The sequence below is a fragment of the Loxodonta africana genome, chromosome 6, assembly GCF_030014295.1.
Source record: "Loxodonta africana isolate mLoxAfr1 chromosome 6, mLoxAfr1.hap2, whole genome shotgun sequence".
Lineage (NCBI taxonomy): Eukaryota > Metazoa > Chordata > Mammalia > Proboscidea > Elephantidae > Loxodonta > Loxodonta africana.
In genome coordinates this window covers 12,855,498-12,880,730 of record NC_087347.1, presented here as the reverse complement: position 1 = coordinate 12,880,730, position 25,233 = coordinate 12,855,498, and the positions used below count along the sequence as shown (strand labels likewise).

Below are 25,233 nucleotides of genomic sequence, written 5' to 3'. Positions count from 1 at the left end.
GGGATCAGTCCCTGGAGAAGGGCATCATGCTTGGTAAAGCAGAGGGTCAGACGAAAAGGGGAAGACTCTGAACGAGGTGGATCCACACAGTGGCTGCAACAATGGGCTCAAGCATAACAACGATTGTGAGGATGGCACAGGACTGGGCAGTGTTTCATTCTGTTGCGCACAGGTTGCTATGAGTCACAACTGACTTGATGGCACCTAACAACAACAACAACATATAATAGCATCATTTCCAACACTAAAAACTGCTTCTTTCAAAACCAAATGCCCTCTTACACATTCCTACCAACTTACACACTTACTCTCCCACGCTCCAAGCTATGCCCCTTTTGTAATATCTACCAATGGGATCTCTTAAACCATATATGTGTGTATACATGTATGTGCACCTGTGTGTGTGATCTACATATGCATGTATCTACATATGGATGTGCATCTCTGTGTATACATATATGTGCATCTGTGTGTAGACGGATGTTATATGCATTTACCCATGTATCTGTGTACGAATGGATAAGTGAATGTAGGCATGTACATCAATGTATTTCCATACTGTAGTCTATAAAATAAGATCAGACACATGAAATCTAAAACAATAAGCCAAAACCAAATATTTCATTGGCCTATGATTTTCTTGCAGAAGATCCATCTGATTCAATTTGGCTGTGACCCTTGTTGAGACCAGGTCCACGCCTGGACTTCCAGTGGCATGTGACAAGCACCCTCCACCTTTGCTTGCTGGCTTCTTGGTTGTTTTGCATAAGCAAGTTTGAGTTGGGTTTCCACACTTACAAACAAAACAATCCCTCTTTTATCACTTACCAGTAATTCAATATTATTTTAATTTCGTCACTCACATCACAGGGAATCTTTCTTCACAATGTCCCCGTAACCCTTTGTCCTGCTTTCCACTGCCACTTTCACCATCCTGTTTCCTGACCCTTCATTTTGACTATCAAAAGCTACTCCACAATGCTCACAATATTATACCGCCACCACTGGCACACCCTCCCACGCATACATACCCTGGATCACCAGTGCCTCCACGGTACATAAAACCCCTGAGCACCATTTGCAATGGCCTTTACGCTCTGGCTCCACTATCCTATCTCTTTCCTAGTTTTTCATGGCTTCCTTATTGAAATTCATTGCTCCCGCCAAACTGATCTATTACTTTGAAACTATGGCATGTGCATTTCAACTCCCATATCTTTGTTGGTGCCTTACCTCCATCCTTGAACGTCCTTCCTTCTCAGTTCAAAACTAGCCCAAAATATACCTCAAGCCTTAACCTTCCCCTTGGTGGTTACTCTTCCCACTGAATTCATGCTTTTGTTGTTGTTAGGAGCCACAGAGTCAGTTCCAACTCACAGCAACCCCGTGTACAAAAGAATGAAACGGTGCCCAGTCCTGAGTCATCCTCACAATTATTGTGATGCTTGAGCCCATTGTTGCAGCCACTGTGTCACTCCATCTCGTTGAGGGTTTTCCTCTTTTTCGCTGACTCTCTACTTTACCAAGCATGATGTTCTTCTCCAGGGACTGGTCCCTGCTGATAACATGTCCAAAGTATGTGGATGAATTCTCACCACCCTTGCTTCTAAGGAGCATTACAGCTGTACTTCTTCCAAGACAGATTTGTTCATTCTTCTGGCAGCCCACGGTACATTCAATATTCTTCACCATCACCATAATTCACAGGCATCAATTCTTCTTCCGTCTTCCTTGTACTTTGTCCAGCTTTCGCATGCATAGGAGGCAAATGCAAACACCTTGGCTTGGGTTAAGTGCACTTCAGTCCTTAAAGTGATATCTTTGCCTTTTAACCCTTCAAAGGGCCCTTTTGCAACAGATTTGCTCAATGCAATGTGTCTTTGGATTTCTTGACTGCTGTTTCTATGAATTCATATAGCCTCTAAATTGACTGTACAATTTATCTAATATTTAATATGCACTCCTTTACCTTCTCATTTACTTCTTTATGGGCAACATGAGCTAAAAATCATGAATATCTAACAAGAGCAACCGTTGCTCACTATATAAATATCTGCATTTGTCTCCTTGCTCAAGGTTAGAAGGGGAAGGACTCTTGCTTGTTGGGTCAGTTCTCAGGAAGTTCTTTGAAATGCAAAATCAAGGTAATGTGCAAGGTAGAGAGAAAAAAATTTAAAAAAAGAAAGAAAGCAGAAAGACCATATCAATGTATAAAATAAAGAGCTAACAGCATGGGCAAAAAAGAAAAAGGAGGAAGGGCCTCAAAAATTGGGTGTAGGGCTGAGACTTTGGTGACAAAGTTGAGAATGGGAGAAAGAATTTCAGAAGGCAGGTGCCGACCACATGGAGACTATTCAAAGAAGAGTGAGAAGAAGAGAAGATTAAGATTTTTTGCTGCATATTAGGAATGCATTTTTCCCACACCTATTCACATTCCCTCCAAAAGATGACTAAAGATTTAGTCTTTTAACTCAAGTTTTGACTATTGCACTCTTACTTTGGCTATGACTTTGTAACCACCACTGGGCCATGGGACAATAGATTTCTCTGGGTTATATAATGAGTGTGTCTTGCCTGCCTGGAAGCTAAAATCTCCCAACGTCAGGGGTCAGGAGCTTGTATGTCTTTGTTTCCTCAGTACTGAATCCAGTATCCTACAAATAGTAACTGGTTAATAAACTTTTGTTGATGATAAAGAAGCAAGGATATGGATAAACACATATATGATGTAGATACATTCTTTTAACATGGTAGTGTTCCGGAAAGAGCCCTGGTGGTGCAGTGGTTAAGCATGCAGCTGCTAACCAAAAGACTGGTAGTTCGAACCCACCAGCCACCCTGCAGGAGAAAGTCTGTGTCCATAAAGATTACAGCCTTGGAAACCCTGTGGGGCAGTTCTACTCTGTCCTATAGGGTTGCTAGGAGTCTGAATGGACTAAACAGAAGTAGGTAATGTCTTCTGTTTGTCTGTTTGTTTTTTTAGTGTTTCATCTGTTACTTTTGATGTGGCCAGACAGTATTCTGCAGTGTATTTGCTGAAGGAGGTTTTCCATTTGTCTACCAAGCAAATATAACTTTTGTAGGTCAAACCCACAATTACAGCATTAAAACAGGACAGCCATGAGTGCACTGCTTGTTAAGGATACGTGTGAATTCCAGAAATATCACGACATTCAAAACCAAAATGTCAGAGAGAGCATTAGCAATGAGGGAGCAAGGGAGTCTTTTAGAAATGCAGTTCTAATCGCTTACATTCCTCAACAAAAACCAGACAGCTTTTTCCTGCTGGCGTGCCCTACTTCAGCCCACTTACTGCTCCTGTGAGTCGCATACCCTAGACCTTTACAAAAACAATTATAACTACCATGGTTCTGCATCAAAATTGAATGACCATCTTCAAAGCCTCCTGGTAGATTGCCAAAATATTTGTCTTTTCTTGAATACCCTTTGTCCCCATTTTCATGGAATAATTCTGACCTCGTACAAAGTCTACGACCAAAGATAAAAGAAACTCCCATATCTACCTTCAAGATATTGTAGTAGGACAGCCAAAGAAGCTCATACAAGGTGATGGAAATGGAATCAAAGATCAGTCCTCTGGCATCTGAATGTTCTCTGTATAACATTAAACAGGAGAAATGTCACTAGAATTTGACAGTGTGGTGAAGACTATGAGAGCCAACCACCAAACACTTGCCTTCGAGTCAACTCCAACTCTTGGCAACTCTATCTATGTATGTCAGAGTAGGACTGCACCACAGAGTCCATGAGGAAATGCCTCAAAATGTATGTAAATGCTGGTTTTCAGTGGAAGGCTGGGGATTACAGGAAAGTAACTTTCAGATCTTCTTATCTTTTGTGAGAAAACCATAGGCCCAGGGGTTAGCCCCGTGAGTCAGCCAGTCTCTCTCTCTCTCTCTTGCTTGCCCCTCTCTCCCCATTTTCTCCTTTAAAAAACAGAAAGAGAAGAGACAATGTGGAAGAGCAGAAACCTGACCGTAAACAAAGCAATTCATGAAACAACTTTCCCAGTTGAAATTTGCACTGCCAAAGGCTAAGAAAGCTGGGTGGTAAACTGGAAAAACCCTGAGAGGATTTGTCCCTACATCAAAAGAATTAGGGAATGTTTTAAAGAAATATTTCATTCAAATTCTGTGCATAAGGTTTGGATTAAAACACACTAAGTGTATCACTTTAGTGATAAAGGCTTTCTGGAATTATCAAGAAAGTCTTTAAAACATAAAAAATAATTTCCCTTATTATTTAATGTTTTCCAAATACATCTATAAGTAAAATGTACTATCTTTTTACTTTAAATCGTTTACATTTAAGTCAAGGCCTAAGTGACAAGGAGACAGAATGAGGCAGAATGGGGAGGGAAAGAGAGAATTTAGGATTATAAAGCTTTACTTTGAATTTAAGGGGCCCTGGTGGTACAGCAGTTAGAGCACTCAGCTGCTAACCACAAGGCTGGTGGTTCAAACCCAAGAGCCACTTCATGGGAGAAAGATGTGGCAATTGGCTTCCAAAAAGATTTACAACCTTGGAAACCCTATGGGGCAGTTCACCTCTGTCCTACAGGGTGACTATGAGTTGGAATTGACTTCTTGAAGCCAGAGCAAACCCCTCTACATAGGACCCGTACCCCATTGCCATCGAATCACCATGAGTCAGAATCGACTCAATGGAAACGGGGTACAGGTCCTAGGTAGAGGGGTTTGCTCTGGTCTCAAGAAGCCCACTCAAAGTACACCATTGTCCTTGAGTCAATTCCAACTCATAGTCACCCTACAGGACAGAGTAGAACTGCCCCCACAGAGTTTCCAAGGAGCGCCTGATGGATTCTAACTGCTGACATTTTGGTCAGTAGCCATAGCTCTTAACCATTGTGCCACCAGGGTCTCCTCTCCCTAGGACATCAGGCCCAAATTATAGAATTACCTACAGCAGCTTTATTCTCTTGAATTCTAAAATTGCTATCTGAAAACTGCACCGTACTAACTTGCAACCATGCAGTTATATGTGGAATTGTGCTGGTTTTATCCTATCACAGGGCTAACCTTTATGCCTTGATAAGTTCCTAGAATTTGCACAAATTCTAATATGCAAAATGATCACTTAAGGAGCTCCTGCAGAGCGATCAGGTCTGTGGGTGGCCCAGACATCTGGCTTTCTAACAAGCTCTGTCCTTGATTCCAGAGACTGTCTTAGAGGGTGGGAGGCAGATATTATTCATCTTTGGTCACCTGCCCCAATCCCACCACAGCCTGGGCAACCAACATTTCCTGGGACCCACAGAACCTTAAGGAGTCCCGGTGGCACAGTGCTTAAGCACTCAGCTGCTAACTGAAAGGTCAGCTGTTTGAACTCACCAGACACCCTGCAGGAGAAAGATATAGCAGTCTGTTTCCGTAAAGATTTACAGCCTTGGAAACTGTATGGGGCAGATCTGCTCTGTCCTATAGGGTCACTATGAGTTAGGAATCAACTTGACGGCAACGGGTTTGGTTTTTGGTTTAATGAACATCAGGTGGGGGCAGTGGTGGTTGGTTCAGTGACAGAACTCGCACCTTCCATGTGAGAGAATCAGGTTCAATTCCCAGCCAGTGCAACTCACGTGCAGCCACCACCCATCTGCCAGTGGAAGCTTGTGTGCTGCTCTGATGCCGAACAGGTTTCAGGGGAGCTTCTAGACGAAGAAGGAATAGGAGGGAAGGTCCGGTGATCTACTTCTGAAAATCAGCCAGTGAAAACCCTACGGATCACAACTGACCAACGTGCAACTGATCCTAACGATGGCTCAGAACCAGGCAGCATTGCCTTCTGTTGCACACGGGGTCACCTCGAGTTGCGGCCAACTCGACAGCAGCTAACGACAACAAAATGAACCTTAGACAGTCAGCTAGAGGGGACCAAAAGAGTCCATAATGGAATGCTTTGTTAGAAACGATTCTTAGTTTATCACCACGATCAATTAAAAAAACAAAAAAGTTGCTGGTAAGGCGATTCCAACTCCTAGCGACCCTATAGGACAGAGCAGAACTGCTCCATACGGTTCCCAAGGAGTGGCTGGTGGATTGGAACTGCCGACCATTTGGTTAGCAGCCGAGCTCTTAACCACTGTGCCACCAGGGCTCCAACCACAATCTATTAATTGATTGACTGACCATGATCAATAGATACTAACAAATAATTGATGCTGATCATGGCAATATTTAGGAATAGAGAAGTAGGCTGTGAAGTTCAAGGCCAACCATTACTGCTACTAATAATCCTGATATTCATTACCCGTAAGAAAGAGTATCAATACGAATAATCCTGCTTGCTAACGATACTAAAACACACTTTCAATTTAAGTCAAACTTAAATTTCATAGAAATCTTCCAACTGGCAAAGGTGAGCTCTAAGACTTTGAACTAAATTACGCAGCTCGGGGCAGCTTTATATTTCCTCTGCTTTTGTTCTTTGCCAACTATTGCTTTTTATTTGAACATTTCCCAGGCTTTTATTCCTCTATGATAGGGAGTTCAATAGACCATATTTAAATGTGGTTCTCAGAGAACCACAAAAAGGTGAAATATATTTGCTTTTTTTTTGTTAAATCTTAAGTTTTCAGCAAAAGGAGATGTTAGTGATTCATTAGGAGGTAATCTTTCCAAACTTTCTTTAACACTTTTACCCCTGGCCCTCAGAGCAAGATATTGTAAAAGACAAAATATAGCATTCCCAAAAGAATGATGAAAAGTTCTTTTGGTTTTATATTTGATCTCAAAAATCCTTTTAATGTAATAAGTGGGGGGGGGGAAGAGGGGCGGTAAACGTCACATAGGTGGACTATGACAATCTAGAAAGAATTCTTAAGATTGACATTTTGCAGCTGGAAATTGTCTTCACATGCTGTCTTGGTCATCTAGTGCCACTATAACAAAAATACCACAAGTGGATGGCTTTAACAAAGAGACATATATTCTCTCACAGTCTAGTAGGTTACAAATCCAAATTCAGGGTGTCAGCTCCAGGGAGAGTCTTTCTCTCTCTTTCGGCTCTAGAGGAAGGTCTTCGTCATCAGTCTTCCCTTGGTCTGGGAGCATCTCAGCGCAGGAACCTCAGGTCCAAAGGACACGCTCTGCTCCTGGTGCTACTTTCTTGGTGGTATGAGGTCCCCATGTCTCTCTGCTCGTTTCTCTCTTTTGTATCTCAAAACGATTGGCTAAAGACACTACCTAATCTTGTATATCTCATCAATATAACTGCCACTAATCCATCTTATTTCATCATAACCCAGTAAACCATATAGTGATAGGATTTACAACACATAGGGAAATCACATAAAATGGTGGACAGTCACACAGTACTGGAACTCATGGCCCAGCTAAGCTGCCAGACATTTTTGGGCAACACAATTCAATCCATGATACCTGGCACGCATTGAGAATACAGGACAGTGTAGAACTGCCCCATAGGGTTTCCAAGGGGTGGCTGGTGGATCCAAACTGCTGACCTTTTGGTTAGCAGCCAAGCTCTTAACTCCTGAGCCACCAGGGTTCCTGTCATCTACTAGCAAAGTCTAATCAATCACGTAACCACCATGAGCACCGGCAGTGTGCAAGAACCTATGAATGGCCCCTCTCCAGAAACTTACAGTCTAATTAAATATATAAAACCAATATTTAAAGAAAAAAAAGGATGGAGAACATTTGGACGCTAACCTATGTGATGCTGGCTGTAAATGCAATTATCAGAGGGAAAAACCAAAAAGAAAACCCATTGCTGCAGAAGTCAATTCCCACTCATAGTGACCCTCTAAGGACAGAGTAGAGCTGTTTCATACGGTTGCCAAGGCAGTAATCTTTATGGAAGCAGACTGCCACATCTTTCTCCTGTGGCGGGTTCAAACTGTCAACCTTTTGGTTAGTAACCAAGTGCTTACCCATTGCACCACCAGGGCCCCTTCAGTGGGGAAAAAAAAAAGAACCCACTGCCGCTGAGTCAATTCCGACTTGTAGTGACCCTACGGGACACAGTAGATCTGCCCCGTAGAGTTTCCAAGGAGCTCCTGGAGGATTTGAACTGCCAATCTTTTGGTTAGCAGCCATAGCACTTAACCTCTACGCCACCAGGATTTCCTCAGAGGGAAAAGTAAGGCTTAAATATAGTTGGCAAAGCAACTGACTTGCACGAGCATCATGGAAATACAACTGGGACAATGAGTCTGCTCCTTGGAAATATGAATTACTGTGAGAATGAATCATCCCGAGAGCTAATGAACACTTCTGAGGCTTCTTCCCATGGAGCAATGTTAACAAATGTTAATTTAGTTATTTACCCCAAAACACTGCGTAAGGCAAATAACATATGTGGAAGAGACACACTTGGGAAAATAGAAGAGGTAATTACGGAGAAGGCGGAAAAGCTGAAATTTGGTGGCAGCACAGGAGGAAAGTATGATATACCAAAGAATACAAGGGAATTACACACATTTTAAAAAGATATCCCAGGTCTTTCGCTCCATGAAACAATATAAACATTATTAAAGAAATAGACACCATCAGCCATCTGTCAGTTTGTCACACTGCAGTGGCTGGAAGCCATACCACCGGTAACAAATATCAGCAGAGTCACTCCCGGTGGAAGATTTCAGTGGAGCTTCCAGACTAAAGCAGACTGAGAAGAAAGCCTGGAGACAGACTTCCAAAAACCAGCTAATAGTGGATCACAACAGAATATCGTCTGATACAGTGCTGGAAGATGAGCCCCCTAGGTTGAAAGACACTTAAAATACACAGTGGCCCCAACAATGGATTCGGGTATACCCAGGATCATGAAGATGGCACAGGACCTGGCAATGTTTCGTCTTGTTGTCTATGGGGTCACTATGAGACAGAGCCAACTCCAGGGCAATTAACAGCAACGACAAAAAATAGCGACGAAAGAAAACTGTGAAAAATTAAATGTAGCATTACGAAAATAGGTCAGATACGTTACCTACAAAATAACAATAGGTCAACACATTATCAACACTTGGAATATGTAGAAAATTAGGCTTGTAGCAACAAGCTTTGAAAAAGAATATTGTGTTTAAAGCTGGTGACAGCTATCAAATTTTTCTCCCAAAGACAAAGAAGAACCCTCTGCTGTATCAAATAGAAACTTTAAAATACATTTCGCCATCCGTTATTTTGTTTGTTTGTTTGTTTAGGGAGTCAATCGAGAGTGATGGAGAAGGTAGGAGACAGTCAATTCTGAAAGTGCCTCAAGTCTGTTTCAAAAAAGGATCAAACCCAAAACAAACCAGTTGCTGACTGGTCAGTTCCAACTTATGGTGGCCCCAAGGGTGTAGAGAACTGCAGTCTACGGGGTTTTCAAGGCTGTGATCTTTTGGAAGCAGATTGCCAGGGCTTTCTTTCATGGCACCTCTTGGTAGGTTTGAATTGTCAACCCCTGACAGTCAAAGGCTTAATCATCTGCACCGCCCAGGGACTCCCATAGCAATCAAATTCTGGAATTTTACTCTCCTACTGGCAAAGTGATTAAGCATTTGGCTGCTAACCAAAGGGTCAGCAGTTTGAATCCATCAGCCGCTCCTTGGAAACCCTATGGTGCACTTCTAGTCTGTCTGTAGGGTCACTGTGAGTCAGAACCAACTCGCCAGCAATGGGTTTTTTTCAACGGGTATTGGCACAGTAGTTTTCTCCCACCTGCACTAGCATCAGTATGTTCACCTCTCAGATGAATGCTGTTTCACTCTTCAAAACAGCCTCTCGTTCTCTGCTACAACATATTCATGTCTAGAGAGCCCAGAATTATAAGAGTGAATTATTTTAAGAAGCTGCTTCTTAAAAAATAAAACAAAAACAATGTTAAACACGTGTGAACGGAGTAAGCATAAGGCTTCCGCAATGATTACAGAGATAAATCTTGTTTCCTTTAGATGAAAAGATCCGGTAAAATAAGAAGTAGCTGGCAGTGTGTAGGTGTACCCAACTGATCACTGTCACGAAGCTGACCTTCTTCCTCAGAAGGACCTTGTGACAAGACCGTCTGCTACCTTTAAAGAGAAGAGCACTAAACGATTGGGATCTCAGTTACAAAGCCACAGAAAACACTTAAAAAGCTCTGCTTAGCAAATTTTAAAAGATATGAGATCAAATTTTCAAAATAGAAAAAAAAAATGGTTTCTAGAAATAAAGGGTCTTACTGAAAACCATTACCTTCTTGTTGTAACCCAAAGTATAATATTTGAGAAAGAATTCCTTAATTTAGTTATTAATATTTCAAATAAAATTTCTTTAAAAATTATTTCTCTAAGGAATGATGCATGTCAACCAAAGATTTTTTTTTTTTAATGAAATTTCTATTTTAGCAAAATGAGCTCTAATTGTGTTGGAGTTCACAAAATTCCTTGTATCTGAGAAGAATAAAAATGACACTGAAAAATCCTTCCCTATTAAGCCCCTCCAGGCCAGTCTTAAGGTTACAGTTATGTTACAGCCAAAAGTAGTTTCAAATGTAAGCTAATATTTCAAATGGATATCTTCTGGACCCATTAATAACATTTTAAAGAGTAGCGATGCCTCACGCATCTTCTTACAATATTAATGCCATGTCGTAGAAGGGTAAATTAATCCACTAAAGAGAACAACTTAAAAGATCAATAGAAAATAAAATTGAAGCTATCAAAATCTACAAATTGTTTCCTTTTAGACAAATTGTCACAACCAATACGGAAGTAAATGATAGTTACTTGGAAGGTATTAGAGAATCAAGTATCGACTTGACTCTGTTGACAGTAAGCCATCACACAATTTCAGACTGATATCTAGAAGGCGAATACCAGCCTGAAGTTAAATGCCCACCGCTGTTACTACAGTCATGTCTGTTCTCAAGGTGATTGGACTTCTCTCCAACCAGTAAAATTTCTGGTTGGATTTCCAGCGACTGAAAATGTACCTTCTCATTGGATGAGGGTCAGTCAAATATCAAGTCCAGTGTAAATTACATTTTCTGTTACCAGTTTATCTTCATTATGATGTTTGTATCAAACATATATCTGTCATATTTTCCATTTAATTTAGCAAAATATTTAGTGTACCTCAAAAAAAAAAAAGTGCTAACATATGCAATTTGTACTTTCACATTCTTTGTCTCATTTAAGATTGAGAGAGGGTGCTGCCACTCCCCATTCCCATCCTCTGGGTGGGGGCTGTTGGAACATAAGGTTAGACCAGAGAAGGTACTAAGAAAGGATGCAGGAGGGTGCTTGGGTACCTTGGCTTGGGATGGGTAGAGTCTAAATTTAAGCTGTGTCCTTGAGGTCAGATTGCCTACAAATGGAACAAGCTCCAATAAAGTAGCTGATGTTATCAGCATGTTAATGGTCTGGAGTTACTAGTCCCAACCCCAAAGGAGCTATATGCTGGAGTAAGGATGAGAGTAACTCACACAAAAAAAACTCACAGGATAGGCAGAATGCTACACCAGGGGAGAGGTGGCAGAATGACGACCAACTGAAAAACTGCCCAGGTGGAGCCCTCGGAGGAGTGGGTGGCAGGGGCTGGGGGTGGAGAGCATGGGGGGAGGACCCTTTCTGAAGATCATTTCTACACCAGGGGCTGAGAAATTTAAAACAGTTCATTGAGCATGTGATAGTTCAGAGGAGGTTAAATTACATAGTCACGCTCAAGAAAGAATGAGAAGTTAGAGATGCCCCTCAGAGGAAGGACAGGAACAGGCAAGAGAGGCCCCCGAGAGGGTTGTAATCCTGTAAATTACTTCAGAGCTGGTGGCTCAGTCAATTATTTCTGAGGTCTGTACCAGAGGCCCTCTTAATTGGGCCCAAGTCAAGTGGAAAGAAAGGTTTTTCTGAGACTCCAACATTCAGTGCCTCAAGTTGCCCACAATTCCTGGAGCAAGTAGACAAAAGAGTCAGAAAGGAAACTGAGATGCAGAACATTTAGGTGAGTTGCCTAAGGGCACACCCCTATTAAGCTTTGGCCAGGACCGGGACACAGTCTCTGGGTTCCAAGTCCAAGCTGTGTTCACTTTGAGCCACACTAGAAATACCACCTCAGAAACCAGTTTTGATTATAAGCAAAACCTTACCTAAAATAGAGGACATGATTCTGATGGCTAGGATGCAGACGATGTGGGCAAAACTTCCTGTCTACGGCCTCTACAAACTAAACCAAGGTTGAGTTGGATCAGACACAGGTGTTGAAAGCACTCTGTGAGTAAGAGATTCGGTAACTCACCGATGAAGTAATTGTGCCCCAAGGCAAGCATCTCCTCCAGAAGGACAAGACCCCCAGGGGCCTGGAGGAGGGTCACGCTTCGTCCATCGATGAGGGAGCACTGTTGGAATCCGTTGGCCGTGACCTTCCATAACAGAATCAGGGAAGCAGTGGCATCTTGCCGAATCCTGAAAACAGGAACGACGTAAACAGAAAGTCACTTTCAGAAAAAATTATCTTAGAACTGGCTCATTAAATTCAAAATAAAAATAAAGACGACGTGTACATCCCAAAAGGTACCGGGAAGTCGATGAAACAATCTTACAAAACAAGCTCTCGATTTAATTGTACACACTCATGGTGATCGTTTCCCTCATTTGTTAGAAATATCTATCGTCCAGGTATTCAAAATAAACCACAAAATTTTTAATAGGTCACTCACCTTTGGGTAATAATTTTAGTAAATAATTGTTTACCCATGCAATCCTTCCAGAGCCACACGATATAAAGAATCCTGTGGAAGTTTATTATAGGCGTGTACTGTAGCTCAACAGGACCACCTGCATTAAGCTGCCGGTCAGCCCTGGCCTCAGTTCACTCCCAGCCTCATATCTCCATTCTTACCATCCAGCACTGTGGCAACGACGAGCTACTGGCTCTTCCCCAAACAAGCTCTTTCCCAGCTCCCAGCTTTTGCGTTCTCCTCTACCTAATGCAATGAGTCGGAATCGACTCGACAGCAATGGGTTTGGTTTTGGGTTTTGCTACCTAGTGCAAATGGTTAACCCATTTGGCTACTAACCAAAAGGTGCACCCGAGGTGCTGCCAAAGAAAGGCCTGGAGATCTACTTCCAAAAAAGCAGCCTTTGAAAACCCTACAACGGAGCACAGTTCTACTCTGGCGTACATGGGGTAGCCACGAGCCTCAGCCCACTCGATGGCAACTGGTGTTCCTCTTCACCTGGAAAGCGTGTAACCCTTCGAGGCTTAGCCCACATATTGCCTCTTCTTGGAGATCGTCCCTGACCATCTCCCTGCTCCCTGGCTGTTACCACCCCTTCCCCTGTGCTCCCGGAGAACTGGGTCTCCCCCTGGGGTAGAAGGTGACCTTATACTGTCAGCGTCTGCACAGAGCTGCCTTCCCATGGCAGAGTCTGGGCTTGCAGCAGGGCGCTCAGAAAGGTTTGGTAAACAAATTGAGTACGTGAATAAATGAAAGGCTAAGGAGCTAGTAACCCCCACATGTGAGTTCCGGGCACCCCGACGTCACCCGGCAACCCATCTCACTCAGCCTGGGTCAGACTGCCACTGAGTCCAGTTGGTCTGCCTAAGGGAGCCTTAGAGGACTCCAGCTTTGTTGGGAGAAAAAAAAACAAAAACATTTTAAAAGGATGAGATGAGAACTATTAGGAAAGGCTGACAAAGGGAAGGTAATGTGATCAAGACAAGAGAGGGTTGGGAAATAGTTTCATAGAAGTAAAAGGAAGCTAAAGATCCGCGTTTTCCCAAAACCAGCTGGACAGTGGGGGTGTCATCACTATGTCATGGAGCTCTGAAACGCTTAGGACAGGGGTCCCCCTGCTGGTGGAACACGGAGCTGCCTCAGACGGCACACTCCTCTCCCTAGGGGACTTTCTTCCTGAGCTTAAGGAATTCACTGCCCATCCAGAGTGGGTTCAAGGATAGGGGGCAGGGGTGCAGGGGCAATGTAACAAAGTCCCTCTTCCAAGCATCCTCAGGGCTCCACTGGTTAGAACACAAAGCATACAGTGCAAAATGCTGTCCTAGAGTACCCACTGTCCACTGCCTCGTACAGTGCCCATTGCCCCCCTTAAAGCAGAGCTGATGAAGTGAGCTGGTTACCTAGGGCCACAGGTTCCGCAATCTTCTAAAATCCCCTAAGACGGGACAGGAAACACCCATTTGCTGGGCTTGGAATGGCGGCGGGAGGGGGGGCGGGTAGGGAGGAGAGACAGTTAATGGCCTCAGAGAAGGGTGGTCAGTGGAGTCTGGGACTCATCAGCTGTGGTCCCTGGGGCATGCCGCTGACCTCTCTGAGCCTCACTACAGTCCACCTGGTACACAGCAGGTGTCCCCCCAATGTCACCACCCTTCACCTCATCCCCACCGGTCATGATGGGCAATGTGTCATGTAAAAAGAACTTAAACTTCGAGAAAACATTGTCTTCTCTGTCTTTTCCACTGCTTATTTTCGAAGAGAAAATTGGAACATTTGGAATTTAAATTGGGGGTACATTTTGCTTATGAATCTTAATTTAAAATCAATTCAATTATTTATTATTATTATTAAACTAAGTTAATTAAGATCTTAAGAGGACAAATAATTCTGGAAGCAAAGTTATTCTGAGGCCAACACGTCTGGCCCGGGATCTTATCTAAGGCCTCGGGTTTCTCCCTACTTCACACCGAGTCATCCAGTCCATCCCACAGTTCCAGCCTTATGTTGATGCTAACTGTAATAGCCTCCCCTGGAACTGCTCCCTCTAGGTTTTGAGTGACCTGGGCCAGGTCTACACACAGGACTTCTTCCATGGTCCTCACTGGACCAATGAGTTACGGACCCGTCACCTATAGACACACAGCCCAGCATACGGGTCACGGTCCCAAGCTGAAGGCCTCTGAATGGAGTACTGTCTTACTTTACTGAGGAGTTCTGTGGCACATCAAAGGACACCAGGCGGCCACCTGCAGAGCTGTTGGAACTGGCATTCCCACAGGCAATATCTGGGATTACCTGGAAAAAAAAAAAAAAAAAGACTAGTTATGGGAGTTGATCACAGTACAAGATAATATTTTATTGTAAAGCAAATTTCCACTTGCTGCTAACCGAAAGTTTGATGGCTCAAACCCACCCACTGCTCCATGGCAGAAAGATGTAGCAGTCTGCTTCTGTAAAGATTTACAGCCTTGGAAGCCCTATGCGGCAGTTCTACTCTGTCCTGTAGGGTCATTATGAGTTAGAATTGACTCAGTGGCAATGGATTTGGGGTTCTACTGTTGTTGTTTAGTTGGTTGTTTTTTGTTTGGGGCAGGGAGGACATTTTTTCCATTTGTTTCTATGAAGCAGTGGTGGGAATGGGGAGGGGACAAGTCAAACCTTAGGGACTCAAAAAAACTTAAAAGAAAATGAAAATTTTACCATTTGACTTTCTGAAATGCAAAATGTTTCCCGAGAGCAGTTTGGATATTCCCAGGATGGCTCAATCTGATAAACAGGAGACTGCAGGAAAGAAAGCAGAGCTCACTCTCTGTCTCTTTCCCTTCATTTAATGAGCAAATGGTCCCTCCTCTAACCAATGTCACTGAGCCATACATACATAAATTGAGAATGGAAGTATGTTTAGTTGTATATATTGCCACCAAAAAAAATTTAAGTATTCATCATCTCTAAATTAACTGAGAATAAAACAGAAGTTCTCAGCCCTTTCACCTCATGCCCAACACTTAGAAATTATCCAGAATGCACTGTAGTCAAGTCTATGACTACAGTCCCCATTGATATTTAAATATATGAGCCCAACTTTAATTTAATTCATGTAACCAACAATTGTTACATAAGCTTTAGTCCTACTAGGCTCCAAAGAGCTTCATGTTTGCAAAGAAGCATCATTGCTTCATAAAAGGCGGGGCGGTCCAGACAAATTCACATGTCTTCCTCTGCACTTTTAACTGCTTCTGGGACAGTCTAAGAAATAACAGTGTGAAGGGAAGGTGAGGCTTTTTTATACTTACCAACCATAAGATAGCGTGTCTTTAAAGAAACAGATTTAAATGACTGGCCAGGTAGACTTTTTCTTTAAAGGATACTTCCCTGATAAGCTAGGAATCAAATCTGGTTCACGGCCAGGAACAGAACTATTAAAATCATAACTTCAAAGCATGTATTAGAAGTCTGAAATCAGAGCAAGTCCACAGATTTTTTTTTAGGTCGGCTAAAAACATTTCCCTGTAGTCTGAATGTGGCCTTCATAAACTGTGTGGCATTGAGAAAAAAAAGTGGGTCAATGAATTAGAATTACCCGAGAAAAGAAAAGGAAGGAAGAAATGCTACACACCTTCTTTATGGCAATAAGAGAAATTTCCAGATATGTTCCTTGACCTGTGCGTTTCCTCATGTAAGCTCCAAAACCAGGGGTTTATATACAACCACAGGCTACCATGGACGTAAAGTATAGGCTATGACATGGGATTACACTCCATCACTGTGGCCCCAAACTCAGGACTTGGGTTTGTTCCCTGACAGTTCGAGCTAGTACATTTACATTTTATATCAACTTTTAGAGGTTTGCTGGAAAAATCTTCAGAATGAGACTTTCGATAACAAACATATAAGCTACACCCAGGATGGACACATTTCAACAAAAAGAATTTTCTATTGCCTGAAATAAATTTTGAAACATCCTTTTCAAATGTATTATCAAAATGTTTTAAAAATCAATGATATCTGCTCTTTTCTAAATACCACCGAAGTGCTACAAGGTAAGAAAACAGAACTGAAACATGGAAAACCAAAAAAAAAAAAAATTTTTTTTTTTTTAAGCAAAATATTCCATGAAGGAAAAGTAGGTCAACACTTGGAGGTCCTGTGATGGTTCATTTATATGCCTCTACATTGGGCTGTCTGCCCCAAAATTGAAGGTTTAGGGTTTGCTGAAGATTTATCTCAGAGACAGGTATGTGGATACCTCACCAGAAAGAATGTCATTTGTGCATTTTCTTTTCTTACTTACTCCTTTTATGCTCACAAAACAATTGTAATTGAAATGCTTTATCTGTGTAACCATGACTGTGTGTAACACAAGTATGGACCAGAATAAGGTTGTTGTTGTTAGCTACCATAGATTCAGCCCACAAACTCATGGTGACCCCACACAAAATGTGGACCACTGTGATCCATAGGGTTTTCACTGGCTGATTTTCCAAAGTAGATCTCCAGGTCTTTCCCCCTTGGAGCCGTATGGGGGACGGGGGTGTGCCTTGGGCACTTCATGCACGACCTGGGTGCTGCTTGAGGCAGGGTGCCAATAAGCACTTTCAGCTGGCCATCACGATTTCCACTGCCAGCTATGAGAGATCATTCAGCAATTTACCACTAATTGCCCTTAGCGCTACCTCCCATAGATAAGCCCTAGTCTTCCTAGTCCATCTTAGTCTGGAAGCTCCGCTGAAACCTCTTCAGCATCCCAGCAACACCCAAGTCTCCCCTGACAGAAGGGTGGTGGCTGCAGGTGAGGTGCATTGGCCAGGGATCCAACTCGGGTCTCCCTCGCGGAAGGTGAGAACTCTACCGCTGAACTACGACTGCCTCAGAGAATAAGGTTAGGAGCATTGCTTTGTTCAATGGGTAGCTTAAAGGCCTTCCATTTTTATTGCCAATACTAGAACCACTAGAAATATTTTAAATTTTCTGGCTTCTTACAGAAAAATAGATGCAATAAACCATCCTCACCTCCACTTGATCCCATTTCATTTCTACAACTTTCTGCCCTGTTTTCGGCTGCCACGTTGGCAGGGTCGCGGTCGCCGGAGAGCGGGGCAGGCTGACGTCAGGCTCCTGGGTGGCGGGGACCGGCTGGAGCTGCCTGGGTGCGGTGGCCTCAGTCCAGCCAGAGGCGGGGAGGCTGGGAAGTGCCTGTTCACAGTTGGTGCCTTCGTAGCCTTCACCGCAAACGCAGAGGTAGCCATCACTGCCGCCGCTACAGTCGCCATGGTGACAAGGGTTGCTGGCGCAAGGATCTGCAACAAGCTACAACGAGACCAAAAATGGGTCAATTACTTCCTCATCAGCAAAGCGGTACCACGGCTGCGCAATGAGCTCTGCGCCCCAGAGCTGCTGTCTAGGAAGCACACGCTCTTAACAATTCGGGCTGTTGGTTATCCCAAAGTTATTGCAGCATCAACCCTAAGACAGTCAGCTAGGGCCCAGCGATGCAATACCTAGCGGAGAACACCCTCCCCAAACTCAAAACCCTAAACAATGTTGATTTCAGGAACACATTATCTAGAGGAATTTTTTAAGGTAAAAATAGGTAAAACCGAAGCTCATTAGGAAGATAACAACTTTGTGTTTTTAGCTGCCGTCATGACAAATGATACCAAGAGTCTAAACTGGAATCTCATTTTTCATATGCTAGACCTTTGCTAGATTTATTCAATCTGTACGTTGAGCAAATAATCCGAGAAGCTGGACTATATGAAGAAGAATGGGGCATCAGGATTGGAGGAAGACTCCTTAACAACCTGTGTTATGCAGATGACACAACCCTCCTTGCTGAAAGTGAAGAGGACTTGAAGCACTTACTGATGAAGATCAAAGACCACAGCCTTCAGTATGGATTGAACCTCAACATAAAGAAAACAAACATCCTCACAACTGGACCAATGAGCAGCATCATGATAAATGGAAAAAGGTTGAAGTTGTCAAGGATTTCATTTTACTTGGATCCACAATCAACAGCCACGGAAGCAGCACTCAAGAAATCAAAGGACACATTGCATTAGGTACATCTGCTGCAAAAGACTTTTAAAGTGTTAAAAAAATTTAAAAGGCAAAGATGTCCTTTAAACCATGGTATTTTCAATCACCTCATATGCATGGGAAAGTTGGGCAATGAGTAAGGAAAAAAGAAGAATTGATGCATTTGAATGACAGCGTTGGTGAAGAATACTGAATACGCTGTGGACTGCCAAAAGAACAAACAAATCTGTCTTGGAAGAAGTACAGCCTGAATACTCCTTAGAAGCAAGGATGGCGAGACTGCATCTCACGTACTTTGGACATGTTATCAGGGGACCAGTCCCTGGAGAAGGACAACGTGTTGGTAAAGCAAACCCACTGCCGTTGAGTCAATTCTGACTCATAGCAACCCTATAGGACAGGGAGGAACTGCCCCGTAGAGTTTCCAAGGAGTCCCTGGTGGATTTAAACTGCCAACTTTTTGGTTAGCAGCCGTTAGCACTTAACCACTACACCACCAGGGTTTCCTTGGTAAAGCAGGAGTCAGCAAAAAAGAGGAAGACCCTCAATGAGAGGGACTGACACAGTGGCTACAACAATGGGCTCAAACACAGCAACGATTGTGAGGATGGCGCAGGACCAGGCAGGGTTTCATTCTGTTGTGCACAGGACCACTATGAGTCGGAACCGACTCAGCGACATCTAACAACAGACCTTTGCAAAGATTCCTCGTGAGAACTGATTGCCTCTTTTATTTCCCCTACAGATGTGCTTACCTATGCCTACCAATTTCCTACCTGACAAACAACCCATTTTAAGGTGATGTTATTTATCAAAGGCTTTCAAGGTGAGCAGTTTGCACGACAATTGCTCAATAAAAGTATGCTGTTGCTGTTGTTAGGTGCCATGGAGTCGATTCCGACTCACAGAGACCCCATGTGACAGAGCAGAGCTGCCCCATAGGGTTTTCTAGGTCGTGGAAGCAAACTGTCAGATCTTTCTTCCACGGAGCCATTGGGTGGATTCGAACCGCCAACCTTTCGGTTAGCGGCTGAGCGTTTCACTGTTACACCACCAGGGCTTCTTAGAAGAAAGCCTAGTGGTGACCTAAATTAGACAGAATTTCAGGAAGATTTTTACCTCGTTATTTGAAGGGTGATTACAGAGAAACCTGAGCTCGCCGGATATGGCGGGTAAGACTTCAGCTGTGTGTCTTTGAGATGTGTTCCTGCTCTAAATAGTGAGTTTCTCTCTGATTCCTTCACTCTGACCTCTGAGTCACCATTTATTATTACTTGGAGACACTCTACAAGACAAAGGGAAAAGATACGCTGCTTCTCTCGAGCCACCTCAAGGGTTCAAGAACGTTCTCAGCACTTATTCAATTAGAATTTGTTTCTTATGAACAGAAAATTAGACCTCTGCCTGATATTCCCCTGGCTTCTCAAGGATGGTTGTCACATAGAAATTAGTGAAGAAGAGTCTCCAGAAAAATGATGCCCTCAATCTCTCTTGCTGAAATGAGTTCACACACATAAGAGCACATGGACAGAATTCTGCCTGGTAAAATGGCTACTCGATCTGCTAAAATCTCCTCATAAAATAATTTGCAACAACCTCCTTAAAGAATACGAAGGGATTTAGGACTCAGTAAAATAAAGCTCCAAAAATTGCTGATCCTATGCAGTAACCCAGCCATGCCTCCACAGAATCTCAGATTTAGGATGCTTAGTATTCTCAAGAGAACATTTAACCTGCAAATAGTTTAAAATATTTACAATTTTTATCAACTCACAATAAAATCAAAACTCCTTCTGCCACAGACAAGACCCTTCCAGGCCCTTTCCTGACCAGTGATCTTCTCTCCCCTCCCACTCTTCCTCCCTCCCAGCATCCTCCTCCTCACCTGCTTTCTGTCTCTCGACTATGACAAGTTCATTCCCACCTCAGGGCCTTTGTACCTGCTGGGCTCTCTGCTTGGAATGCTTTTCCCCCAACTTTTCATGGCTCTTCAGTTCATTTCAAGCAGTTTACTACTCCATCATCACCTCCTCCAAGAAGCCTTCCTTGGTTACAAAATTTAAAATAATCTCTTTTTTTTTTTTTCTCTCCCACAAAAATATGAGCCCCATGAGCGCAGGGACCTTGTTCATTTCTCTATCCCCAGCACATCGAAGGATACAGAAAATGCAGGCGTGCTTTTAAAAAGCTGTAGAAAGAAATAAAGATAGGTAGATCAATGGATTTGGGGGAAGGAATATAAGATGAGGGAGGGCTGTGAACTGTCTGTTAAGTCATGACACTGTTATCTCATTTCTGATTTATTTTTAGGAAGGCTTCATGGCATGGGTGTCACCCCAAGAATTATATGACAAGAGGGAAAAAGAATTTAATTAGCTACGGAAACAAGGGGTATTGAAAGCCATGTTTCTCAAATAAACTTTTAAAATGTTGAGGTAGACCTAGTCACAAATTAAGGATTTTAATATATGCATGTAAACATGGAAATACATTTAAGTCATAGGGATGAATGTTGTTGTTAGCTGCCAGCAAGGTGGCCATCGAGTCATAGCGACCCCATACGCAACTGAACTAAACACAGCCCAGTCTGCCATCATCCCCTTGATCACTTGCAGATTGGACCATTGTGATCCATAGGGTTTTCACCGGCTGGTTTTCATAAGTGCATTGCCAGGCCTTTGTTCATAGTCTGTCTCAATCTGAAAGTCCTGGGGAAACCTGTTCAGCATCCCAGCAACACACGAACCTCCATTAACAGACGGGTGGTGGCTATACGTGAGGTGCCCTGGCCAGGAGTCAAACCTGGATCTCCCACATGGGAGGCAACGATTGTGCCACTGAACCACCGCTGCCCTAAGGGGTCGATTTAAACATTCATTCCCGAACTCCAAATCTCCATTGTGCAGCTTACAGAATGATGTTACTGAGGCACAGGCTGCCAATCGGGTGGCCAGAAGGCCCCTGGCTTCTGCTCCATCACCCCAGCCCGCTGCTGACAGTAGCCAGTCCCCACAGAGGCACCAAGGGCAGCTTAGATCAGCACCCCCTCCAGAAAAAATCCAGAGCACGCATTTCCATTCTTCTCAAGGTAAAGGCACCAGATGTGATCCCAAGCGCTCACCCCAAGATGGCCATGTAGAGCTTTCACAGAGCATTCCATATCGTATCCCATCTGTCCCACCCAATAACTTCAAGAGAGACAAGGATTTTTCTGAACCTATTTCTCTGTTGGAGAACAGAAGGGCAGCGGAGCTGAACAGCCCATCTTAACTTCCACAACCACTGCAGGAGGAAGCCAGGACTACGACCATGTCTTCTGACTTCCGGCCAAGAGTTCTTTCTACAACACGGTGCCACAACTTTGATATCAAATGATTATCACTCAAAATAGGAAATGCCCGTGGAGAAGACAAAAGATAATCCTATATTTCTGTAAGCTGCAGAAAATAAGTCAGGATTAAATGTAGGCTGATTAAGGCTACCTTAAATGTTTTTTTTAGAATAAAGGTGTGATAGTAATAATATTCAACTAATATTGACTGAGTGTTTACTACTTGATAGGAACTGTACCAGGTCTGGGAATAAAATGCTAATAAAAACAGATGCCCAGCAGCCCAGCAGGCAGTGCGCACATTCTGGTAGATAGGGTGGGTAGAGTTGGGTGGTAAAAGACCATCCCCAATTTGCCATATGCAAGAGTCAGTTCCACCAGGTAAGGGAACAAAAAGCTGAATGAACAATGTGCTGAGAATAAAGGACTCAGAAGGTGCTGCTGTCTGGACTTCATAGACGTAGGGGCTGCAGAACAGCGTATGCGATCAAACAAGCACAACTGACGTGAAGGGCAGAAACTCCCAGTGAGAGAGAGAGGGGAAAGGATACAATTAAACTGTCAATTATACAGATTTCTAAAGGAATTCAGAGCAGAAGATGAGCCGACCTAACGCACACAAACACACACGCTCAGAAACACACACTCACACCCACACATACACATGATCTCACACACTCACACACTCACACACACACACATGCACACGCACACACTGGGATACAAAGCAAAGAATTAAGTGCATTTCGGGATCATGGAATCCTGTATCTGGTTGTTTCATGAACAGTAGCAAGGGCCTGTCATTATAGTCTCTAACACTTCAGAGTGGCCTCATAAAATAAACAAATAAATAAATATAAGACATTTAATCTGTTTAAGTCGCTTAACAGCAAATAAAAGATAAAATGTAAGCCCTGGCCTTTAAGCAAAATCCTGAAGTCATACATACTTATCATAAGTCCTGTTTTCCTATGCACAACTTACTGAGTTGTTTTTTTTTTTTTTTAAGTTTGTATTTGTCGTTATCTCATAGAAGAAAAGTACTTTTGCAGAGGTCGCTACCGCTCCTGAATTCCATTAAGCCTGAATTATAAGCAGGAAATAACCCAACTGCCAAAATGCATAACGAGGCAAAAATATAATTAATAGAACTGATTTTGGGGATACACAACATTTAACAGGTAATATTTCCTTGGCTACGATTCCTGGCTCCTAATGATGCGTAAAAAAATATTTGAGCCTTTGTAAAATCGGCTATAAGAAAGAATAAAGAGAAAGCCCATGAGTTAATGGTTTTCTGCTTACAGCTTACCAATGGGCTCATTTATTAAATGCTGTATGTTTGTTGTATCACATTAATTCATCTATTCCAGCCCAATTTCTTCACCTCATCAAACTAAACTGAAACTGTTCTTTTCACATTTTATTTTACACTTTTAAAAAACATTGGTCGTCCAGTCAATTCAGACTCATGGCGAGCTCATATATGTCACAGCAGAACTGTGTTCCCTGGGGTTTTCGGTGGCTGATTTTTCAGGCGGAGATCACCAGGCCTGTCTTTTGAGACCCCTTTGGGTGGACTTCGGCCTCCAACCTTCCAGGTAGCAGTGAGCATGCTAACCCTAGACTTTTAACTGGTGTCAAATCATTTATACTACAACCAAGAGCATTTATGGGGTGTGATGGAGGGTTTGACAGGGGGCCAGATGCAAGCTAAAGTTCCTGCCAAGCCCATTCGAAGGCTGTGTGAAACCCTGGGCAGGGGCTGTCTTCCTTCTTTACACTATCTGCTACTCATGCTTTGGCAATTCCCATGCCTTCCCCATGGGAACACTAACAAAAAGATGAAAGGTCAAAACAGGAATGAAAGAGGCCCATTTACAGAGTATGTCAAAGCAATTAGGGCCTTGTCTTAGTCATGTAGTGCTGCTGTAACAGAAATACTACAAGTAGATGGCCTTATCAAATAGAAGTTTATTCTCTCACGGTCTAGTAGGCTAAAAGTCCAAATTCAGGGCATCAGCTCCAGGGGAAGCCTTTCTCTCTGTCAGCTCTGGAGGAAGGTCTTTGTCATCAATCTTCCCCTGGACTAGGAGCTTCTCAACATGGGAACCCTGGGTCCAAAGGACATGCTCTGCTCCCAGCTTTGCTTTCTTGGTGGTATGAGGTTCCCCACTTTCTGCTCGTTTCCCTTTCCTTTTATCTCTTGTAAGATAAAATGTGGTACAGGCCACACCGCAGGGAAACTCCTTTTATAATGGATTAGGGATGTGACCTGAGTAAGAGTGTTACATCCCACCCTAATCCTCTTTAACATAATCTAATCTTGCCACATTAGCCACAGGAAGAGATTAGGATTTACAACACATCAGATGCCAAAACGATGGATAATCACACAATACTGGGAATCATGGCCTAGCCAAATAGATAACTTTTGGGGAACACAATTCAATCCATGACAGGCTTCTTCAAAGTGTAGCTTGTGAACACCCGCATGGGCATCACCTGTGCAATGGGGGGCCTTCCCAGGTGATTCTCCTGCACTAGTTCAGAGAATTCATGGGCTTTGTTCCCAACCGTGCGTATTTCTGCAGAATACTCAATCTGGCTGGTCAGTAATTCACATGACATTTATCAAGCACCTCTGATACGCAGGTAAGGTACCTAGAAGAGGGGTCAGGGAGATGAAGAAGCCCAGTGCCAGCCCGCAAAGAAGGAGCCCTGGTACTGAAATGCTTAAGCGCTTGGCTGCTAACCAAAAGGTTGGTGGTTCAAGCCCACCAGCAGCTCAGTAGGAGAAAGGCCTGGCAATCTGCTCCCATAAAGATGAAGACTTTAGAAACTCTGTGGAGCGGTTCTACTGTGCCCTGAGGGGTCGTTGTGAGTCGGAATCAACTCAACGGCACCCAATAACACCAACAACAGATCTCCAAGAGCTAGAAGTCTAATAGGGGAGTCAGACATACAACATGGACTCACCCTAAGCAGTCTACTTATCAGTTCATACCCTGCTTATATACATGCCAATACGCATGATCGTCTGCTTTGTTTGAGATGAAGTCCCTTTTTTCATTGAAATCACTCAAAAGCTGTAATGCTGAGAGAATGGGTTTGATCATTATGGGTATGAAATGAGCAGATCATAAGCAGATCTCCGAGATGGTGCCTTTTGG

At 43.2% G+C, this 25,233-nt stretch overlaps 1 protein-coding gene across 1 annotated transcript in view; it reads right to left on the bottom strand.

Moving 5' to 3' along the window:
* The window catches only part of DNER (delta/notch like EGF repeat containing), a 372,368-nt gene that overhangs the window by 192,885 nt on the left and 154,250 nt on the right, over window positions 1-25,233 (bottom strand). The window contains exons 2-4 of the mRNA XM_064286606.1: window positions 17,701-17,997; window positions 14,891-14,985; window positions 12,252-12,418 (exon numbers count right to left, since the gene is read on the bottom strand). Coding sequence (XP_064142676.1) covers window positions 12,252-12,418; window positions 14,891-14,985; window positions 17,701-17,997 — 559 coding nt within the window. The remainder of the gene's footprint in view (window positions 1-12,251; window positions 12,419-14,890; window positions 14,986-17,700; window positions 17,998-25,233) is intronic.